Consider the following 23,633-nt stretch of genomic DNA (forward strand, 5'->3'; position numbering starts at 1 on the left):
ACGCTAGTCAGTTGGGTTCAGCTGACCAGTAGGCTGGCCTGGAGGATGTTGCAGACTGTGTTGATATGATGGTCACGAAGAATGTGACAGATTTGTCGTGGCCAGATACGATCCTCAGCACCTCCTCCTCAGCACGGTCCGATTAGCCTACGTGTCCTCTTCTTTACGGAGGCTAATTATTATGGTCGTCTGACCTCGACTCGCATCCTGTCAAAAGAGAAATTACTCCAACGTTTTCTCCTTCTCACAGAAAATTTGTATTGTTTCCAACCAGTGGCTGGACGCAATCTTTATATTTACAAAGGGAAAATACCGCAGTCTGCTGAAATAGCAAGGGGTTTTAGTATAGGAATTACCCTTTGAACACTGTCATCATGGATTACGACTTGCGAGTTTTAAATCGCTTATTTCTTTCCTAATAGAAAACAGCTAGGCCTAACATAACATAGTTCAGCCAAATTGTTTCAAACTTTATAGCATGCAGTTCATTTCAATATAAATGCAGACTCGGAAATGACTGGACTACGCCCCATAAATAACACCAAATAAAGACATAGCCAAACCCGTCCAAGGTAATTTTTCATTTGAGGTCACAGTTCAGAAAGTTAACAGAGGAAGCATGAGATACCTGTTCATCGGGGGAAGGTCTGCGGCGATACCACCTGACGAAAAGAATTATGCAAATCAAACCTGTAACCACCAATATAGGCACACCAATGATGATACCGATTTCTGAGTCAGTCAGAGCTATACAGATGGAAAGATGCAAAAGAACAACCAGTCAGGATAAGCCAGATGTTAGGTAAGATTTTGTCCTCGCAAAAAAGGTATCTTTGGTAGCATTGCGCATGTTTTAGCTCACACAAATATCACAACATTATAACATAGTGGTTAAAACGTGAGGGTCCATAAAGGGTGCACGGGAGATTAAAAAAATTACACCACTAAACTATACTGCAAAGAAATCTCACTTTGGTAAAACATTTTAAACAATAAGCACGCCGTTTGTCCTGTGCCATCTGACGCCATGTCAACTTAAATGAAATAATTCACTCTCACACACCAGCAATGCTTTCTTCGTATACGTGTACATGAGACATGGGCTAGATTGTCTTCATACACACTGTATATCATACTTACTTTCGGGTGCAGAGCATGTTACTCCTGCATCTCCTATGTGGGTACAGCGTAAAGGATCTGCCGATCTGTATCTGCAGTCTGTCAACCTACTCTCTTTCCCATTGCAGAGAACAGAGAAAATCAAAATGGCACCAGTCCCCATTTTGGTGTAATCTTACATCAGAGAGGGGAAAAAGGGCATTATGTCAGGGTAAAGAACAAACACTCACTTTCACAAATGAAGCACGATTTACTCTTGTAGTGGCAATGAGTGTGTAATTATAATCTCTTGCAAAGGAACTGAAGTTCCGTCGAAAGCACACGTACGTATCTGAAAAAAAAATCGCTGGTGAAATCTGTCGAATACTGGTTCTACCCCTGACTAAAATTCATTGCCAATAATCGGTATAGGGGTTGGCTGAATGCAACACTTTGCCTAGCCTTGGTCAATGCTCTCGTCGTTATTCGTCCCGTACGCGGTCAATCGTCGGCATATATCCTCACGCGCTATGCACATGCATGTAAAAATACAGCGCGAACAGCGACCTCATGTGGCCACTATTTTTTTATGCAAATCAGTTGGGGACGATCGAGAGCCTTGGTTCAATCGTCCATGTGAGGTTTTTGGGGTGGTGCTCATTATGTTAATAGCCTTAGCTGACCTTAAATGTCGTTTTCTTATTGGTGGATCGTTGCGTGGAAACTTGCATAGTGAAACGTGGCACCGTACATAATCCGTACACGTTGTGTGTCTCTGCACACGGCACCAATGCACAAAAACTGTGGTTCCTGTCACGTCCGCAAAAGGCAAATAGCTGCAAATAATTTGATGACGTCCGGATTTACCAAGGTGTGATTGGACACTCCACATATTAGCCCCGCCTACACTTATCTGTATTCGCATACGAGGTCGTGCGCTAGAAATCCAGCGCAAAATAAAGAAAAACATAAGCTTTTGCCGACGATTGAACCAAGGCTCTCGATCGTCCCCAACTGATTTGCATAAAAAAAATAGTGGCCGCATGAGGTCGCTGTTCGCGCTGTATTTTTACATGCATGTGCATAGCGCGTGAGGATATATGCCGACGATTGACCGCGTACGGAACGAATAACGACGAGAGCATCGACCAAGGCTACACTTTGCCAAGCAAGGAAAGAGACTTGTCCCGCCCTCTAAAGGACTTGTTGAGCCGACATAATGCTTGATCGGAACGGCATCCCAATACTCAGATCGAAATAGGTAGTATACCCCACGCGCACAACTGCACAACGCAGGCAAGCGCTGCTTGTGGTTTTACAAAGGTTGTGACTAATTGTTTAAGTTACCAATGTTGACGTCACAATTTACAAACAACAAATATGATGAATTGTTCTCAACATGATGAATTTGGGAGAAGGACCGGAATCCAAATACAGGTTTTGTATATTTGTACTTACCCCGATTAAATGATGTTGCATGTCCATAACCAAGTTGTTTGCAGACGACGTCAACCTCCTCGAACTGCCAAGCGTTATGATAAATTGTCCCCCATCTACCGTTGAGATATATTTCCACACGCCCTCCGTACTGTGTTGTCCCATCCATAAGTCGCAAAGAACCCTTTTCTGTAAAAGAACACCAAAAGAGAACTAATTTCATTTCACTTGCCTAATCAAAATCGAAGAAAAAAACTATTGACGTGATAGGTGAGGAACCTGTGATTCATATTTCTATTCGACAGGTAGATGAAAACTATTCTACAGGTAGATGGAAACTCAGTACTGGTACGCACAAAGGCCCTTCATCCATGAAAAAACGGGGGCGTCATCCATCTCATGCGTAGGTTCACAAATAAAGCACATGTAACCTATCGCCGTTCGCGAGTTAGCCACGCCCTTAGACAATCCTATATATGGAGTTCGTGTATACTAATATACAAATATAACATGGTTAGAGGGTGGACAGTCGATATTCGCTCCCCGAGGTATTGGAAGTTGACAAACTAGTTCCCGAGGCGAAGCCGTGGGAACTAGTTTGTCAACTTCCAATACCGAGGGGAGCTAATATCGACTGTCCACCCGAAATAAATCATGTTATATTTGTTTTACTATACCTCATACATATTCAGTAGCCGAATTTTCTTTTATTATTATGCACCTAAAACGAAATTCGGGGAAACTTGTACAGCTCACCAAAAAATTCAACTTCAATTACTAGTTCAGTTCGTTTGCAATATAATACAGGTACTACAGTTGTAAATACAAATGTTTGCAATGTGTACAACTTTCTTTTGTACAGGAGACATCTTTACACGGTCTATAAATTTTCTCCAGTACGGCATCATTGAGCTCTGGAAATTAACATTTACGCGAACCATGCAACCATGCATCTCTCCTGGGCGATGTTCGCGCGTGCGTACTGCACCCGTGCGACAGTTCCTCGATTGCTCTGTAAAGCGCATGCGTAGTAGACTGTCGCACGGGTAACCCATGCGACAGTCTACTACGCATGCGTATTTACAATGTGCGTGAATCCTCGCGCGCGCGTTTGGTAAACAGCAAGAATAACATCTGGCACGTGATGGTGAATTGACCAGTGAACGTTCGGCTCTCGATCATGAATATGTATGAGGTATAGTAATCAGTTTTGTTTGTCTTAGATTTTGCGCGTTCCGTGTCCGTTCGTATATCATGTAATTGGACAATATTTCACAAGCTGCGTTGACGCGATTCTAACGCGATTCTACCGCGATAGGTCAATTGCAACAGAAACTAGAAATGTGTTTGTGGGAAACACAAGCTTACTGTTTCGGATATATGAAATACTCTGTGCATGTGATGAGCAATTAGTGATGTCAATACAAATGTCATCTATAACAACACATGTAAAGTTACAACCAAATCAAACATTATAGTATACAAATATTGAATGCTTCGAGTGGTGTAGTAAAACTAGCCTCCCGAGGTGATCCATGGACATTCTATTTTCCCGAGGCGAAGCCGAGGGAAAATAGAATGGTCCATGGATCATCGAGGGAGGCTAGTTTTACTTCACCACGAGATAAAGCATTCAATATTTGTTTTATAACACTTCACCCACAGATTCTGCTTGATTTTAATATTTTAAATTATTTAAATCTGAACACAATTGAAATAAACTTCAATTTCAATACAAAATTGGTGGAAAATGTATATCTCTCTTCCAAACTACCACTTCACGAAATGTTTGAACCCAAGTCTGCGGCGCACGCTCTTTTGAACAATACGCGCTACGCGCAACGCGCAACGCGCACACCAGCATCCATTTGCACACAAATACCGCGCCGTGCAAATCGTACTTTGGTTGCCAATGGTATAGTACTTTGGTTGCCACGGGTATGGTACTTTAGGCCGTGCACAGAAAGATAGCAAAATTAGAAAGTAACATGTGACTCGCTCTTGGCCAATCAAGACACAGAATCTGTGGGTGAGGTGTTATAATTCTGTATATAATAGTATATAAAAGATTAAAATGCCCCTTTAAGGGACGTCACTTGACATTTGATGATGATGTCACTTCAATTTCCATCTATAACACATCCCTGTGAATGTACATACCAAATTTTAACCCAATGGGACTTGTACTGCCGAAGTTGCCGATTTGAAAAAAATGCATATTTAATATGTTACGTCACGTGACACATGATGACGTCATAGTTACGAATTTATTGGGGACCATCTTCGGGTGCTGGTCTTAGTGTCTGACAAGTGTAAAGTCAATCAAACATATAGAACTGTAAAAATGTATGCATTTGAAGAAAAACGTGTACAAAACAATAGGGAAAAACATCTTTAATATGACGTAACCTGACACCTGATTATATCACAATAACGAATTTCTTCTAGAACCATTTGTGGGTGGTGGTCTTAGTAGTTCAGTCGGAAAAGGGGGGTATCGTGCACCCTCGGAAATCAATTTCTAATCAACGTGTCTAGGTCAGAAAAAATGCGTAGAAAACGATTTGCTATGTTAAAAAATTCAAAAAATGTCCCACGTATTGTTTTTATGCAAATTAGTGCCGCCATTACCGAAAAATCTATTTTTAATTATATCTCAGCCAATATTGCTGATAACTGAACGAACTAGGTGTCTAAACCCATGTTTTCAAGGTCAGAGATCACAATAAAACTATTCTGGAAGTGACCACATGTGTCTGTGGCATAGGAATATGCAAATTAGTGCCGCAAATACCGGAAAGTCATGTTTTTGGCATATCTCGGCCAATATAGCACATAACTACACCAGTAAGGTGTCTAAACCCATGTTTTGAGGGTCAAGTATAATTAGAAGACCATTCACGAAGTAACAATGTGTGTCTTTGGCATGAAAATATGTAAATTATAAAGTGTCGGTTTATCCGATATTTGATTTTTAGCCAATATATCGGCCAATATTTCACATAACTACACAAATAAGGTGTCTAAACCCATGTTTTGAGGGTCAGGTATCATTAGAAGACCATTCACGAAGTAACTATGCGTGTCCTTGGCAGGTAAATATGTAAATTCAAAAGTGTCGATTTATCGTAAATTTGATTTTTAGCCAATATCTCGGCCAATATTGCAGCTAATGTTGACAGAAGGGTTTTTGATAAGCAATAATGATCAAAGTTTATTTTAAGCCATCATATTTAAAATAAACTGTACTATTGGCTGAAATTGAATATAATATTGGCTAAAAATCAATTTTTTGATAAACCGGCAAATTAGAATTTACATATTTTCATGCCAAAGACACACATAGTTACTTCGTAAATGGTCTTCTAATGATACCTGACCCTCAAAACATGGGTTTAGACACCTTATTGGTGTAGTTATGTGCAATATTGGCCGAGATATTGGCTAAAAATCAAATATCTGATAAACCGACACTTAATATTTTACATATTTTCATGCCAAAGACACACATAGTTACTTCGTGAATGGTCTTCTAATGATACTTGACCATCAAAACATGGGTTTAGACACCTTACTGGTGTAGTTATGTTCTATATTGGCCGAGATATGCCAAAAACATGATGTTCCGGTATTAGCGGCACTAATTTGCATATTCCTATGCCACAGACACATGTGGTGACTTCCAAAATAGTTTTATTGTGATCTCTGACCTTGAAAACATGGGTTTAGACACCTCGTTCGTTCAGTTATCTGCAATATTGGCTGAGATATAATTAAAAATAGATTTTTCGGTAATGGCGGCACTAATTTGCATAAAAACAATACGTGGGACATTTTTTGAATTTTTTAACATAGCAAATCGTTTTCTACGCATTTTTTCTGACCTAGACACGTTGATTAGAAATTGATTTCCGAGGGTGCACGATACCCCCCTTTTCCGACTAAACTATAGTATGTATCAAGTCTAAAGTCGATCGAATTTACGAAAGTGCCAAAGTAGAGTGTTTTAAAACGTGTACACACCCTAATGGGGAAAATGCATCTTCAATATGACGTAACCTGACACCTGATTATGTCACAATCACGAATTTCCTCTAGAACTATTTGTGGGTGGTGGTCTAAGGTCTAAGTATGTATCAAGTCTAAAGTCGATCGGATTGACGAAGGTGCCAAACTGGAGTGTTGTAAAACGTGTACAAAACATATGGGGGAAATGCATCTTTAATGTGACGTAACCCAACACCTGATGACGTCACGATCACGAATTTCTTCTAGGACCATCTGTGGGTGGTAGTCTAATTGTGTTCCAAGTCTGAAATCAATTGGAATTAAAAAAGTGCCAAAGTGGACTGGTGGAATAAACGTATACAAAACATATGGGGACAAATGACTGAAAGAGGAGAAAAAAAGGAGAAAACTAGAAATGTGTTTGTGGACAAACACAAGCTGTTTTGGATATTTAAAATACTCTGTGCACATGATGAACACTTGATGAAGTCACTTCGAATGTCATCTGCCAAGTGAAAAGTCAATCAGACATATAGTGCCAAAGTATGATTTGAAGAAAAACGTGTACAAAACCTACGGAGAAAAATGCATCTTTAATGTGAAGTAACCTTACACCTGATGATGTCACAATCACGAATTTCTTCTAGGACCATCTGTGGGTGGTAGTCTAAGTGTGTACCAAGTCTAACGTGGATCGGATTTACAAAAGTGCCAAAGTAGAATGTTTTAAAACGTGTACAAACCCTATGGGGAAAAATGCATCTTTAATGTGACGTAACCCAACACCTGATGACGTCACGATCACAAATTTCTTCTAGGACCATCTGTGGGTGGTGGTCTAAGTATGTATCAAGTCTGAGGTCGATCGGATTTACAAAAGTGCCAAAGTGGAGTGTTTTATAACGTGTACAAACCCTATGGGGAAAAATGCATCTTTAATTAGTGATTTTCCTTTAAACTGAAACATTTTTATAAAATATTACTTGCTATTCTAACTCTTGGGAATATTTTCAACCAAATGACAGGCGTAAAAAAATACGATTTCTTTTTCCTTCTCATAGTAATTCTCAGCCGAAGTTCAGAACTACTCAGTAAGATATATCAGTGTTGTATAGGGAAAGACTTGTGGAGAAAGCTGGGTACAAAGTCTATGAGAAAAATTAATTATTCATAAATCCATAATAAATCACTTGATGACGTCATCATGACGTCACTCTTCGGGACACATCTTGGCTATAGGGACTATGCTTATGCCAACTTTCAATGATGTCTGACAAAGATTAATGCCAAGAGTGCTATAATACGTCCCTGTCTATGCGCATGCATGAACATAAAATCTGTCAAAGTTAGCCGAAAATCGGCTAAAACGGTCACTGTGGACAGGATTTGACCTCAGCAACACGTGCGCTGCAGGCTGACTGACATACGATGTATGTGCCTATGTACAACGTACGTGCATGTACATGTACATGTACATTGCCGACGTCCTGTCCTGTGCATGTTTTGAAGCAGAGGTATTGTCAACGTGAAGTTTTAAACGTGCGCAGGGTATGTTTGAGTTCGCTTATCGCCTCGAAACTTTGAAATGTTTTAGACCTACCCTTCAATCGACAATTAAAGTAAAAACAAATATAAAAACTGCCATGGTTGATTTTTCAGGAATTTTCAAATGAAAAAAGGTCTTTTTATTATAACTTCCGGTCTGATGACGTCATTCGCCTAAAACTTCGCACACGTCTTAAGTGGGTCAAGGTCATCATATACACCAATATTTAGGCGATTCCGACAAACTTCGCCACAGACATCTATTCAAATTACATTTTTGCTAATTTTCAACCTGTCGCTAGAGGGCGCTCGAAGATTGCATGACGTCATCGGTAGATGATTTGAAGAATTATATCGGCCAAGAGACTAACACCGTTAAAAGCAAGTTCATTTCTATTACCATTTTCAAATAATAAGCCACTTCCGGTTCGGGCCTTTTTCGACCGGAAGCAAGGGTCACGTGATTGCACGCACACTGAATGAAATGAAGACCTTAACCTGCTCTACCACTTGCCGGCAACAGAATGCTGCGGACGCGTACGGTTGATTTCTTATGCATTTTTAAATATTAAAAGTGTCACAATTTAATTGCCTATAAATAAACACAGGATGACGTCATCATGACGTCATCATTCCACAATGTTGTTTGAATTAGGGTCTTTGCTTGGACAAAGATTGGTGTAAATGAATTACTGGCAAAGAGTCAAAAATGCCCTTTGAAAATCGACAATTATTTTTTAATTTCTGTGTACAAAGTCTATGGGAAAAATTAAATATTCAAAAATCCATAATAAATTAGTCGATGACGTCACCATGATGTCAATCTTCGGGACACATCTTTGCTATAGGGGCTATGCTTATGCTAACTTTGAATGATGTATGACAAAGATTAATGCCAAAAGTGGCGTGTAGAATAAACGTGTACAAAGTCTATGGGGTTTTGGGGAAAAAAGAAGAAGAAGAAGAAGAAGAAAGAAAAACTAGAGGTCTATGTCTGTTTGCAACAGAACATAGGGCTTTTCCGCATTATGATTTTTTTTAATCAATAATATTCCCTGAATATGCATGAACAAAAAATCTGTCAAAGTTAGCCGAAAATCGGCTAAAACGGTCACTGTGGACAGGATTTGACCTCGGCAATACGATGTATGTGCGTGTGCACAAGGTCTTTGCTTGGACGAAGAGTGATCTAAATAAATTACTGGCAAAGAGTCGAAAACGCACTTTGAAAATCGACAAATATTTTTAAATTTGTTGATGACGTCATCGTGACGTCACTTCGAACTTTGCATACTAGTATGATTAACTACCTACCCACCAAGTTTCATGACAATTGGACCTTTCCTTATATGAGTTTTGCAAAATCGCATTTTGATGACGTCATGATGACGTCACACATTTTTTTTCAAGTTTGGTGCAAATAGCTATTACATAACAGACCAAATGCAAAAAAGAATTTTGCATTTTGCATGTTGCGTTCGGGAGATATGGCTAAAAGGTCCAAACAAATAAATATTCATATAAAATCTCAGGATGACGTCATCATGACGTCACCTCATTTTTAATCTATAACACATCCTGATATAGCCACATACCAAGTTTCAACCCAATCGGACTTACATTTCTGTAGATATAAGACTTCACAATATGTACGTAAATTTTCAAAAATCAATAAAGAATTAGGTGATGACGTCATCGTGAGTCATAGTCTTGGCATAATTTTTGTATGAGGGTCTTTCTTGGCTGTAACTTTGATGACGATTCCAGATCGCCAAAATACGAAAATGGTGGCTTGAAAACGTGTACAAAGTCAATAGGTTAAAAATCCCACAGCAGAAAAAATGCACCTTTAAATGCGTGATTTTCCTTTAAACTGAAACATTTTTATAGAATATTACTTGCTATTCTAACTCTTGGGAATATTTTCAATCAAATGAAAGGCGTAAAAAAATACGATTTCTTTTTCCTTCTCATAGTAATTCTCAGCCGAAGTTCAGAACTACTCAGTAAGATATATCAGTGTTGTATAGGGAAAGACTTTTGGAGAAAGCTGTGTACAAAGTCTAGGAGAAAAAATAATTATTCATAAATCCATAATAAATCACTTGATGACGTCACCATGACGTCACTCTTCGGGACACGTCTTGGCTATAGGGACTATGCTTATGGCAACTTTCAATGATATCTGAAAAAGATTAATGCCAAGAGTGCTATAATACGTCCCTGTCAATGCGCATGCATGAACATAAAATCTGTCAAAGTTAGCCGAAAATCGGCTAAAACGGTCACTGTGGACAGGATTTGACCTCAGCAACACGTGCGCTGCAGGCTGACTGACATACGATGTACGTGCCTATGTACAACGTACGTGCATGTACATGTACATGTACATTGTGGACGTCCTGTCCTGTGCATGTTTTGAAGCAGAGGTATTGTCAACGTGAAGTTTTAAGCGTGCGCAGGGTACGTTCGAGTTTGCTTATCGCCTCGAAACTTTGAAATGTTTTAGACCTACCCTTCAATCGACAATTAAAGTAAAAACAAATATAAAAACTGCCATGGTTGATTTTTCAGGAATTTTCAAATAAAAAAGGGTATTTTTATTGTAACTTCCGGTCTGATGACGTCATTCGCCTAAAACTTCGCACACGTCTTAAGTGGGTCAAGGTCATCATATACACCAATATTTAGGCGATTACGACAAACTTCGCCACAGACATCTATTCAAAATACATTTTTGCTAATTTTCAACCCGTCGCTAGAGGGCGCTCGAAGATTGCATGACGTCATCGGTAGATGATTTGAAGAATGCTATTGGCCAAGAGACTAACACCGTTAAAAGCAAGTTTATATCTATTACCACTTTCAAATGATAAGCCACTTCCGGTTTGGGCCTTTTTCGACCGGAAGCAAGGGTCACGTGATTTCACGCACACTGAATGAAATAAAGACCTCAACCTATTCTACCATTTGCCGGCAACAAAATGCTGCGGACGTGTACGGTTGATTTCTTATGCATTATTAAATATTAAAAGTGTCACAATTTAATTGCCTATAAATACGCACCTGATGACGTCATCATGACGTCATCATTACACAATGTTGTTTAAATTAGGGTCTTTGCTTAGACAAAGATTGGTGTAAATGAATTACTGGCAAAGAGTCAAAAATGCCCTTTGCAAATCGACAATTTTTTTTAAATTTCTGTGTACAAAGTCTATGGGAAAAGTTAAATATTCAAAAATCTATAATAAATTAGTCGATGACGTCACCATGACGTCAATCTTCGGGACACATCTTTGCTATAGGGACTATGATTATGCTAACTTTGAATGATGTATGACAACGATTAATGCCAAAAGTGGTGTTGAGAAAAAACGTGCACAAAGTCTATGGGATTTAGGCGACAAAAAGAAGAAGCCAAAAAAAAAACTAGAGATCTATGTCTGTTTGCAACAGAACATAGGGCTTTTCCGCATTATGATTTTTTTTATCAATAATACGTCTCTGACTATGCATGAACTTAAAGTCTGTCAAAGTTAGCCGAAAATCGGCTAAAACGGTCACTGTGGTCAGGATTTGACCTGAGCAACACGTGCCCTGCGGGCTGACTGACATAAGTTGTATGTGCGTATGTACAACGTACGTACATGTACATGTACATTTTGACGTCCTGTGCATGTTATGTCTAAGTTAGCCGAAAATCGGCTAAAACGGTCACTATGGTCAGGATTTGACCTCAGCAACACGTGTGCTAGCGCTGCGGGCTGACTGACATACGATGTATGTGCGTATGTACAACGTACGTGCATGTACATGTACATTGTGGACGTCCTGTGCATGTTTTAAAGCAGAGGTATATTGTCAACTTGAAGTTTTAAGCGTTCGCATGCCATGTTCGAGTTCGCTTATTGCCTCGAAGCTTTGAAATGTTTTAGACCTACCCTTAAATCGACAATTAAAGTAAAAACTAATATAAAAACTGCCATGGTTGATTTTTCAGGAATTTTCAAAGGAAAAAAGATCTTTTCATTATAACTTCCGGTCTGATGACGTCATACGCCTAAAACTTCTCACACGTCTTAAGGGGATCAAGGTCATCCTATACACCAATATTTAGGCGATTCTGACAAACTTCGCCACAGACATCTATTCAAAACACATTTTTGCAAATTTTCAACCTGTCGCTAGAGGGCGCTCGAAGATTGCATGACGTCATTGGTAAATGATTTGAAGAATACTATTGGCCAAGAGACTAACACCGTTAAAAGCAAGTTCATATCTATTACCACTTTTAAATGATAAGCCACTTCCGGTTTTGGCCTTTTTCGACCGGAAGCAAGGGTCACGTGATTCCACGCACACTGAATGAAATAAAGACCTTAACCTACTCTACCACTTGCCGGCAACAGAATGCTGCGGACGCGTATGGTTGATTTCTTATGCATTTTTAAATATTAAAAGTGTCACAATTTAATTGCCTATCAATCAACACAGGATGACGTCATCATGACGTCATCATTCCACAATGTTGTTTGAATTAGGGTCTTTGCTTGGACAAAGAGTGGTGTAAATGAATTACTGGCAAAAAGTCAAAAATGCCCTTTGAAAAGCGACAATTTTTTTTTAATTTCTGTGTACAAAGTCTATGGGAAAAATTTAATATTCAAAAATCTATAATAAATTAGTCGATGACGTCACCATGACGTCAATCTTCGGGACACATCTTTGCTATAGGGACTATGCTTATGCAAACTTTGAATGATGTCTGACAAAGATTAATGCCAAAAGTGGCACTGAGAAAAAACGTGCACAAAGTTTATGGGGTTTTGGCGACAAAAAGAAGAAGGAAAAAAAACTAGAAATGTGTTTGTGGACAAACACTGAGCTGTTTCGACCGTTTTATTAATGACTGCCGTAAAGGAGTTTCATCCAGGTCGAATGAACATGTACATGCGTATTCTATACAAAAAGTGTCTATCCTACGTCCCTGACTATGCATGAACATGAAATCTGTCAAAGTTAGCCGGAAATCGGCTAAAACGGTCACTGTGGACAGGATTTGACCTCAGCTACACGTGCGCTGCGCGCGGGCTGACTGACATACGATATGTACAACGTACTTGCATGTACATGTACATTGTGGACTGTGCATGTTTTAAAGCAGAGTAATTGTCAACCTGAAGTTTTAAGCGTGCGCAGGGCATGTCCGAGTTTGCTTATTGCCTTGAAGCTTTGAAATATTTTAGACCTACCCTTAAATAGACAATTAAAGTAAAAACTAATATAAAAACTGCCATGGTTGATTTTTCAGGAATTTTTTAAGGAAAAAGGGTCTTTTCATTTTAACTTCCGGTCCGATGACGTCATACACCTTAAACTTTGCACACGTCTTAAGTGGGTCAAGGTCATCATATACACCAATTTTTAGGCGATTCCGACAAACTTCGCCACAGACATCTGTTCAAAATACATTTTTGAAAATATTCAACCTGTCGCTAGAGGGCGCTCGAAGATTGCATGACGTCATCGGTAGATGATTTGAAGAATACTATCAGCCAAGGGACTAACACCGTTAAAAGCAAGTTCATATCTATTACCACTTTTAAATAATAAGCCACTTCCGGTTTGGGCCTTTTTCGACCGGAAGCAAGGGTCACGTGATTTTACGCACACTGAATGAAATAAAGACCTCAACCTACTCTACCACTTGCCGGCAACAGAATGCTGCGGACGCGTACGGTTGATTTCTTATGCATTTTTAAATATTAAAAGTGTCACAATTAAATTGCCCATAAATAAACACCAGATGACGTCATCATGACGTCATCATTACACAATGTTGTTTGAATTAGGGTCATTGCTTGGACAAAGATTGGTGTAAATGAATTACTGGCAAAGTGTCGAAAATGCCCTCTGAAAATTGACATTTTTTAAAACATTTCTGTGTACAAAGTCTATGGGAAAAATTAAATATTCAAAAATCTATAATAAATCACGTGATGACGTCAGCATGACGAAAAGTTTCGGCGCACATCTTCAGATGGTGGTCTATGTGTGTGCCAGGTTTGAAGTCGATCAGATTTGAAAAAAAGCCAAAAGTGACTTGTAGAACGAAAACACGTGTTATCCTATGAGAAAAAAGTCTGAAAAACAAAAGAGAAAAAAAAAAATAACAGAAACAAGAGCTGTTTCGGTGTGTACACCGAAACAGCTAAAAAAAAAAAAAAAAATGAGAACAAAAACAAAGGCTTTTCCGCACTATGCGGAAAAGCCAAAAAAAAAAAATGAGAACAAAAACAAAGGCTTTTCCGCAACTTTGCGGAAAAGCCAAAAATCAGAACAAAAAGAAAGGCTTTTCCGCAACAATGCGGAAAAGCCAAAAATCAGAACAAAAAGAAAGGCTTTTCCGCATTTTTGCGGAAAAGCCCCCCCCAAAAAATGAGAACAAAAACAAAGGCTTTTTCGCAAAATTGCGAAAAAGCCAAAAAAAAAAAAACGAGAACAAAAAGAAAGGCTTTTCCGCACTTTGCGGAAAAGCCAAAAAATGAGAACAAAAACAAAGGCTTTTCCGCAATTTGCGGAAAAGCCAACTAGAAATGTGTTTGTGGACAAACACAAGCTGTTTCGGATATTTGAAATACTCTGTGCACGTGATGAACAATAAGTGACGTCACTACAAATGTCATCTATAGCAGCATATTATACGTACATGTCAAGTTACAACCAAATGAAACATATATAGTTCTGTAGATATAGGTCTATAAAAAAATTCCCCTTTAAGGGATGTCACATGACATTTCATGATGACATTACTTGAATTTTCATCTATAACACAACTCAGTATGAGTGCCTATCGAGTTTCCATCCAATCGGACTTGTACTTCAGAAGTTATAAAGCGATTTGCAAAATGCACATTTAAAATGCCGTCACGTGACACATGACGTCATCGTTACAAAAATCATCAGGGACCATCTTCGGTTGCTGGTCTGAGTATCTGCAAAGTGTAAAGACATACGAAAGTGCCAAAGTGTAAGGTTTGAAGAAAAACGTGTACAAAACCTATGGGGAAAAATGCATCTTTAATGTGACGTAACCTGATACCCGAGGATGTCACGATCACGAATTTCTTCTAAGACCATCTGTGGGTGGTGGTCTAAGTATGTATCAAGTCTGAGGTCGATTGGATTTACGAAGGTGCCAAAGTGGAGTGTTTTAATACGTGTACAAAATATATGGAGGAAAATGCATCTTTAATGTGACGTAACCCGACACCTTATGACATCACGATCATGAATTTCTTCTAAGACCATCTGTGGGTGGTGGTCTAAGTATGTACCAAGTCTGAAATCAATCGGATTTAAAAAAAAGTGCCAAAGTGGACTGGTGGAAGAAACGTGTGCAAAACCTATGGAGAAAAAGTCTGAAAAAGGAGAAGAAAAAAAAAAGAAAAAAAAAATTAACGAAAACAAGAGCTGTTTCGGTGTGTACACCGAAACAGCTAAAAAAGGAAAACAAAATCTTAACGAAAACAAGACCTGTTTCGGTGTGTACACCGGATCATGGAACTTGCAGTCAACCGAAAAAGTAACTGGCGTACTATTATTGTTGAAAAAAACATACTTGGTTGAAAGATAGTAAGTGGACTAAACTCTCTGTAAAATGAATCCTTCTGGCAAGCTATCATTTTGAAGTTATCAACGAAAGAAGGCCTTTCCAACGGTGCGTCTCACGCACCGTAGGAAAGTTTAAATCAGTAGTTCGATCGTTCGTTTTGTTGTTTGGCGCAGCACGCGCAAGCATTGGCACGACGCACAGGCGCGCGCGGTTGCTATAATTCGTCAGATAAGTGCGCGACATCGCGTATAGCTGTAACATGATTCAGCAACTTTTGATTTGAAATTGAGATCCTAGAATGCTGTTTTACTCGGAATATACAGAATCTTCATCAGGTTAGTTGTTCAGTATCCATCATTAGATTTTGAACACTTTTGTTGCTTCAAACGAACAAAATGCACAAATTACAAATGATGGACTATAATCTTTTTCACACAAACATGTGAAAAATCTAATTGTTTCTATGGAGTGGAAGGGTGTTTTTCAAGCATTTTTTGAGATAAAAATTTTGGACATTTGGTCCTCGAACAATTCGTCTTGTGACTTGCTTCGATTTACATGCCTATTTAATATAAACTAATGTTCAGGAATCATGACTACATGCGAGTGCAGCAGACGAAATTGCGTCGGAAACTAAAAAAAAAGGGTTTTATGCGTATCCTACAGTTTCCTTTTTGATTTATAAATACATTTTTACAGTGAGTTTTATATTAAGAGCAGTACACGTTTGTAACTTGGCTCGAAATTGTACTTTTGACGGGGAAGTGTCTGTTTCAAGTCATAATTTATACGGGGCACTACGGATAGAGTGGACGATTTTCCGCCTAAACTTGAGTGCGCAATAAGTCCACGGACGAGACACGATTATTCGCAAAAAGGGATGTCTAAAAATCATATTTGATCATACACAGATGGAAAACGGTTGGTCAGTGCATTCATGAACCATTTTGACAGTAAAGTGAAAAGTCTTTAGGCCTATTTAAAGATTATTGATTGGGCTGTGATGCTTACATACATTTGTTAGTACATAAAAATATATAAAAAATATCTCAAAACACTTTAATCGCAATTAAAACAAAAATGTCTGTGAGGTTGATGAGAATTTAGTTCTGTACATGAGCTTTGCATGTACGTCACACATTTTTTAAAAGTACATTTTGTAATTTAAACAGCAAAATTGAGAAAGATCCTGATCGAGGTGTGAACATTGATCGAAACATCTGCTTGTACTGTCAGAGTGAATGCAGTACTCCAGAAAAGCATACATGAGTCCCGACGAAATGATAATTTAGATGGAACAGACCTCGCGTTGTTATTCCTTTAAAAACCAATGATCTCAATGGGATGGTCCACAAGACCACATCCCCCCGGCTTAAGGCTTTGATCTGGGGGCACGTATATTATTTTTTAGAGGTAATGCACTTGTCACAGTGCCTCGTTTCTTTTCTCCGAAGCCCAGAATGCAGCTTAATTTTCACTTCAAGATTCTAATCCATTTAATTTGTCTTCATAAATGTTTTTTTTTTAGTATACATTAATTTTCTGACAATTTATAGGTTATTTATAAGTTATGCCAATGACCTAAATTCATCACAAAACGAACACACAAATCTTGGATTTCGGATTTTTTCCCCTAATATTTAAAATTGGACTCCGGCCTATAGGTGTAGAAACTTAAATGTTTAACTTTAAATGGATCTCTTTGTGTATATCCGGCCTTGTTCCAAGTAGACCTGTTTATGCATAGATTTTCCCTGCAACAAATGCTTTATTGAGCACAAAGTGATTTATTTTAACCAATAAATAATTCGGGCAGAAGAAAATCTCGAATTTTGTGTTTTCAAAAACATATCAGTGTAAATAACCATTCATTTTAATAATTGGTGGACATAGAAAGTTGTCTGCTATGATAAGTCGTGTCTCGCAATGTTTCATACGTGATGTTAACGGATTTTCTGACGGGTAACGGACGCAAAAGACGCAAAAGAAAACATGACACCCTCCATACGACTGTTTACGGATGATGAAAAATTAGTAGCGAAAAGGGAATAAAAACACTTTTCCACTACTCCGATGAAATTAGATTTTCCGTATGTTAAATAGTGATATTTCCTAAGCGTGGTAGCATTAAAATACAATCTATTGCAATTTGTTCTAGGTCAGGCTCTGTTTTGTTATAAATTGACCGGACTATTGTAGGGAATAGTTCTGTAGGCAACATAATTATGAGCCGATTCCTGAAGTGCAAATTAATCCCGTGAAAAATAAACGGACATACCTGCAAATTCCTCTACACCGCAGACGACGCCAACGTCTTCAGAATGACGGCAAGGAGGCCAATACATACTCATCGTACAGTCTTCTAAAGTGCTTTCAGCCCCTGTGCATTCCCATCCGATCGTCCGAGCTAGCTCCCCGCTGCCCTGGCCAAAATAAGCTGATTTATGGGCTGAGATAGCCTTAGTGTAACCAAGCTGCCAACACGCAACTGTAGCATCTGTGATGGTCCAATCATAGTCGCAGACTGTTTCCCAAGAATCGTCTTTGTACATCTCCACCCGGCCTTCCATGGCGTTGCTACCACTCATTAGACGTAAGTCATAAAGTTCTAAAAAGAAACAAAAATATAACAACAACAAAACAATACGCCACCACAACCGCCATCTGTTGTCCCGAGCTGATCGGAAGCCAGACCGACCGGGCCTACTGGACCGACCGGACGGATCGGATCGGGCCGACCAAAACGATCGAAACGTTCGTATACATGGGGCCTATATAAAAACTCCCTCTAAAATCGTACAGACACTTTAAAACTTATTAGTATAAAACAAATATACTGTCTATGTATAGTGCGAACTTCACTGTAACACCCCGCATAGTTTGCTTTTCGATAACAAAATGTGATTTTTAAACATCATTCCGTGAAAATATACCGCAATAACACTAAACTTGAAACTCACGTTCCACAGGTCACTTCGTCATAATCACCACGTTATACACGATAAGACGCGTGAGAAGCAAAGATATCAAACAAGTGAATAAACGGTAATTCTGAATATATATCTAAGATGTGTAAACTCTTTAAAATAAAGATTGCGAGGTGTTGTAAGAGCAACATGGCATAGACTCGCAACGGGAAGTTTTTTCGAACGGAATCTATTTGTGACGATTTAGTGGATTATTTCTAGGAATTCGTGGGTCCATATTATACCGGTTACATTAAGTTTAGTCTCTTACAACTCTCCCAAAATGTTAGTCTGTGGAACAAACTGTTCTCGATTTTAACCTGGTGGCTTGCAGACGACTCCGGCATCTTGAGAGTGGGAACAGTTGTTAGTGGTGTCTAACGGGCAGTCATGTAAGCGGTTTTCCGTGCCTTTGCAAGCTACTTTATCGAAAACTATATTCCCGGTGCCCTGGCCAAACGCCGCCGAGCTATTGGCCGAGAGCGCACCGGTATGACCCAGCTGTTGACACACAACTGTAGCATCAGTGATGTCCCATCCATGATCACAGACTGTTGCCCATGCACCGATGATGTACACCTCCACACGACCCTCTAGATCGCTGTCTCCGCCCCTGAGACGTACGTCATATTTCTCTGCGGAATTGAGAAGCAATGAAGACAGTCGAGACAGGTAATACAGGTATAAGATCAGTTTCTCTTTGTACCTTCTTGTTTGAAGCAACAACAGCTTTAGCTCAGTGGCTACGCTACATTTTGCGAAAAAAAGAGACAGCGGCAACATTTTTTTGGGGGGGGTGGAGGGGGTCTCTTAAATTGATTTTGTTGATTAGTATGTTTGATAAAAAAGTTTGCCTGCCGGGCACACCTTTTCAATGTGTGTTTTGTTCCCAAACAATACCATTTCATGTGATATAATTTGGTATTTGGTATTACAGCCCTTCACTTGAAGCAATTGTTTGTCTTACTAAGTTTGCCTTTCGGTTCAGGCGCATCTGCCATAGGTAATGGCAGAGTTGCACAGTTGTCTTAGAGTGACAAGATAGTTGCATGCCAATCAAAAGTCAGTTCACAATATTTGCTACAGACGGAATTTGACACTTATAAACAAGTATAGTAAACTTTCCTTATTTTGCATACAAGCTCTGGCATTTTTGTTGCCCGAGGGCGCCGTTTGATTGGGTGTGGTCGGCTCCTTGGACATGCATGACCATATGTACGTGTGTATGTACATGTACATGTACATGTGCACCCCGATGCAGACACCTACATGTATGCAGACATGCTTTGACATCACACTGTACTTTGCCATTTATATGTGACATCCCTTTGGAGCTCAGCAAAAGTAAGTTTACTGACATTTATGTACGTATTTTGTGATTGTGATTAGAGATTTATTTTCATAATTGAAAAGGAAATTTGTGCGTATATTTGGATTATTTAGTCAGTCAAACTGAACCATGGGAGCCACTCCTTGTTTGTCATTGAGCCTTTTGTAAGATTGAAAGACATTGTAGGATGAAAAGTGTTTGTTATTTAAACTTACCATGGATAGATTATATATAGCACTTGACTCAAAATTAGTTTTTGTTTTTCTTTATTCTTATAGTTGAACCTTGCTAGCTTGCTACTTGCTTACTACTTGTTTGCTACTACTTGCGACATGTTAAATGCTACATAGCCAACAATATTGAATTGTGATCAACTGAATGAATAAAAACTTGTGACAGCAATCCAAGCATGAGTTTCAAACTGAGCTTATTGGTATTTCTGTAACCTGGGGAGGTTACAATATTATTTTAGGGGAAGAATGATGACGAGGAAATGTCTTTGTCACATATCTTTTTAATATTTTGGTTGATTGTGATCGACTTGCATTTGACTTGTGGTGATCTACGATGACTTGTGATTGACCTGTGATAACTTGCGATGACTTGCGATTGACTTGTGGTGACACACAATGACATGCGATGACTTGGTTTTGACTTTCAATGACTTTCGATTGACTTGGGTTGACTTAATTGCAATGACTTGCGATGACTGTTACTGACTTGTGGCGACTTGTGATGACTTTCTCTGCGAAGTTCAGCAGAATACCTACCTGGTAAATCGGCATTACTACAGACAACGCCAGCATCTTGGTCATGTAGACAGGAGAAGGTATCGCCGTACCAGGGGCAGTATTGTAAGCTGCTCTCCGTTCCATCACAGGCAACTTTATCCAGGACGATGTCCCCGCTGCCCTGACCGAAATATGCCGACCCTGGGGCTGCAGTAGCACTTTTAAAGCCTAACTGCCGACACACCACGATGGCATCACGCAAATCCCAACTATGATCACAAACCGTGCCCCAATGACCCTTGACATAAACCTCTACGCGGCCTTCCCTCCAGTGGCTACCATTGATAAGCCGTATGTCGTAAACATCTGTAAAACAATTAAGTCAGACAATATGAACTCAATCAAACCGTGTAACCCAATTTTGATGCTTCGTATTATCACCCTTTTAGCTAGTTAAGATTGACAAATTTACCACTATATAGTCAATAGGACGTACTAATTTGACAGCTAATTGCGAGTCAAACAAAGTGAGTAATCTTGTGCGTTTAACTAACGATTCAACTGCTTTGATCAGTCATCACAACAACTTCATCTAATTCTGTCAAGCCATTAACCTTAAATCCTTTTAAGAAGCGTTGGTCATACCTGGTTGACTACAAACAACCCCAGCTTGTTCAAAGTGAGAACAGTATTCGCTGCTACGTTGGCAGGCATGTAAGCTGTTTTCTGTTCCTTGGCAGTAAACAGTGCCAAAAACTATATCCCCGGTGTCCTGGCCAAAGAACGACCGTCGAGGGGCTGCGGTAGCCTTGCCGTAACCTAGCTGCCAACACGCCACGGTAGCTTCTGTACTGCCCCACCAATTATCGCAGACTGTTGCCCAAGTACTGTTTTCGTATACCTCCACTCGACCCTCTAGATCGGTTTTACCGAACCGCAACCGTAAGTCATATTGGTCTAAACAAGAAACAAGAGTACGTAATGTTTAAAACATCTCGGACTAGTTCACATGATAGTTCATAATTTTGACCGCAGTTGAATTCTATCTTCTCTGCTTTGCATGGCAAAATTATCGATTGGAGTAGTTCCAGGAGATTTATGAATTGATGTATATTTTCTAAAACAAAACCATGTACATGTAGATCTTTCACACGTCGAGTCTCTAACTATTATTCGTTTTTAAATTAAGGTGTGTGGTAATTGATGCGATGTTACCCGCTGCAGGGACTAGCTTGTTGGAGCAGCTAAGTACATCATAATTTGCTGGATAATGGGAAATAACAACTCACCTGTCAATCTGTTATGCAATGTAAGCCTACATTATGCTTTCATAACAAAATGTTTCTTCTATTTAAAGGACTTTTTTCTGGTGTCCTCTTACCTGGGAGTGCACAGGTAACCCAGGCGGTAGTTAACTGGTTACAATTCAGGTAAGCGTTCCGTGGACATTCCAGTAAGCTGTTCTCTAACCCTGCACATGAGACGCCATCCAACGCTACGTCTCCGTTGCCTTGACCAGTATATGCTGATTCAGCCTTACCGTAGCCCAGCTGCGAACAGACAACCGTAGCATCGTTGATACCCCAGCTATCGCCGCAGACTGTTCCCCACTGTGTCTCGTTGTTCACGGATAGGCGTACCTCCACTTGACCTTGTAGTTCATTGGTACCGTTCACGAGACGTACTTGACCTTTGTCAATATTATGAGATGAGAGAAAAAACACATTTTTTGGCTCTTTTTTCTTCATTAAAATGGAGGTTTGATTTCACTCGAGGTTCAGTGAACAGGACGACCATATGGTTTGATCACGATGACAAAGATTTACGAATTTGGCGTTATCATTTACCCCCAAAGCGTGGTGCTAATATACAGTATTACTTTCTAAATCAACGAAAACGAAGTGATAAGCCACTTCAGAGTTACAACTGCGCGTGCGCACAGTCAGATTAAACGATTTAGTGTCGGAAGATAAACAAAGCAGATAACATAATGCACACAACTCTATAGGGGTCGTGGTCCACATTTTGCAATTTTTATCTTGTAAAAAAGAAGATGTAAACTTTCGTTCGCACAAAAGTTGGAGCATACAAAATACCTTAAACCACCGTCGTCGTCCATGGCGTCCTCATCTCCTTTGACAAGCCTTCTGATACGAGTGAAGGCCAATGCGGGCACGACAAACACGCCCACAACCTCCACACACCAGGGAGGGGTCTGCAACTTTATCTTGTGGAGTAGCAGCAAAGCGTCTCTATTGCTGAAGCAATACGGGTATCTTCTGAAACTGCTGTGCCACTGCGAATGATCTGCTTCCATTGGGAGCGAGAAACAGCCTTGTCCTCCCAGGTGGTGCCGTCAATGCGGCATGCTTTAAGAGTACGTTTTAGGGTGTCCTTGTAGCGGAGGTTGGGTCGTCCACGTCCTGCCAGCAGATGCCAAGGATGCGACGCAGGTGTCGGAGTAGTAACTGATGTAGGTTTTTGAGGTGACGCTGATACAGAGTAGATGTCTCTACAGCATACAGGAAATTGGCGAGAACCACAGCAAGATAAACCTTACATTTCGTGGAGCGACGGATGCTTCGCTGTGACCATAGACGGTGGCGCAGACGAGAAAAAGCCGCACATGCCGCCTTAACTCGGGCGTTGATTTCTGAGTCGATACTTCCGTCAGCTGCTATGGAACTCCCAAGGTAGACAAAGCTGTCGACCATGGCCAGTGGAGTATCGTTGAGCAAAACAGGAGCCTACGATCTTGAGTGATGGGGAAGGGGTGAAGACTACATGAGTTTTCTTTGCATTTATGGAGAGTTCCATGTCACTGGCTACACGATTGAAGATGTCAAAGATCTTCTGCAGGTCGTTGTGATTATGGGCAACAAAAACTGTGTCATCAGCAT

At 39.7% G+C, this 23,633-nt stretch overlaps 1 protein-coding gene across 1 annotated transcript; it reads right to left on the minus strand.

The window, feature by feature from the left end:
- Positions 1-597: 597 nt before the first annotated feature.
- LOC119731417 (deleted in malignant brain tumors 1 protein-like) lies at positions 598-23,050 on the minus strand. Its single transcript, XM_038204587.1, has 9 exons — positions 22,840-23,050; positions 22,115-22,423; positions 21,379-21,690; positions 20,773-21,099; positions 18,993-19,307; positions 17,985-18,314; positions 2,557-2,724; positions 1,141-1,293; positions 598-662 (listed from the first exon to the last, which is right to left on the minus strand). Exons 1-9 carry the CDS (start codon positions 23,048-23,050, stop codon positions 598-600), a joined length of 2,190 nt encoding a protein of 729 aa, XP_038060515.1.
- Positions 23,051-23,633: the final 583 nt, after the last annotated feature.

The sequence above is a fragment of the Patiria miniata genome, unplaced genomic scaffold, assembly GCF_015706575.1.
Source record: "Patiria miniata isolate m_02_andy unplaced genomic scaffold, ASM1570657v1 HiC_scaffold_23, whole genome shotgun sequence".
In the NCBI taxonomy this organism is placed as follows: domain Eukaryota; kingdom Metazoa; phylum Echinodermata; class Asteroidea; order Valvatida; family Asterinidae; genus Patiria; species Patiria miniata.

Excerpts from the sequence above, each read along its gene's own strand:
- LOC119731417 (XM_038204587.1), bottom strand. The coding sequence starts at position 23,050 with ATGGAAGCAGATCATTCGCAGTGGCACAGCAGTTTCAGAAGATACCCG. Across the intron at positions 21,691-22,114 it reads GGTTACCTGTGCACTCCCAG|ACCAATATGACTTACGGTTG; the intron begins GTAAGAGGACAC and ends TTTCTTGTTTAG. Across the intron at positions 21,100-21,378 it reads GGTTGTTTGTAGTCAACCAG|ATGTTTACGACATACGGCTT; the intron begins GTATGACCAACG and ends ATTGTTTTACAG.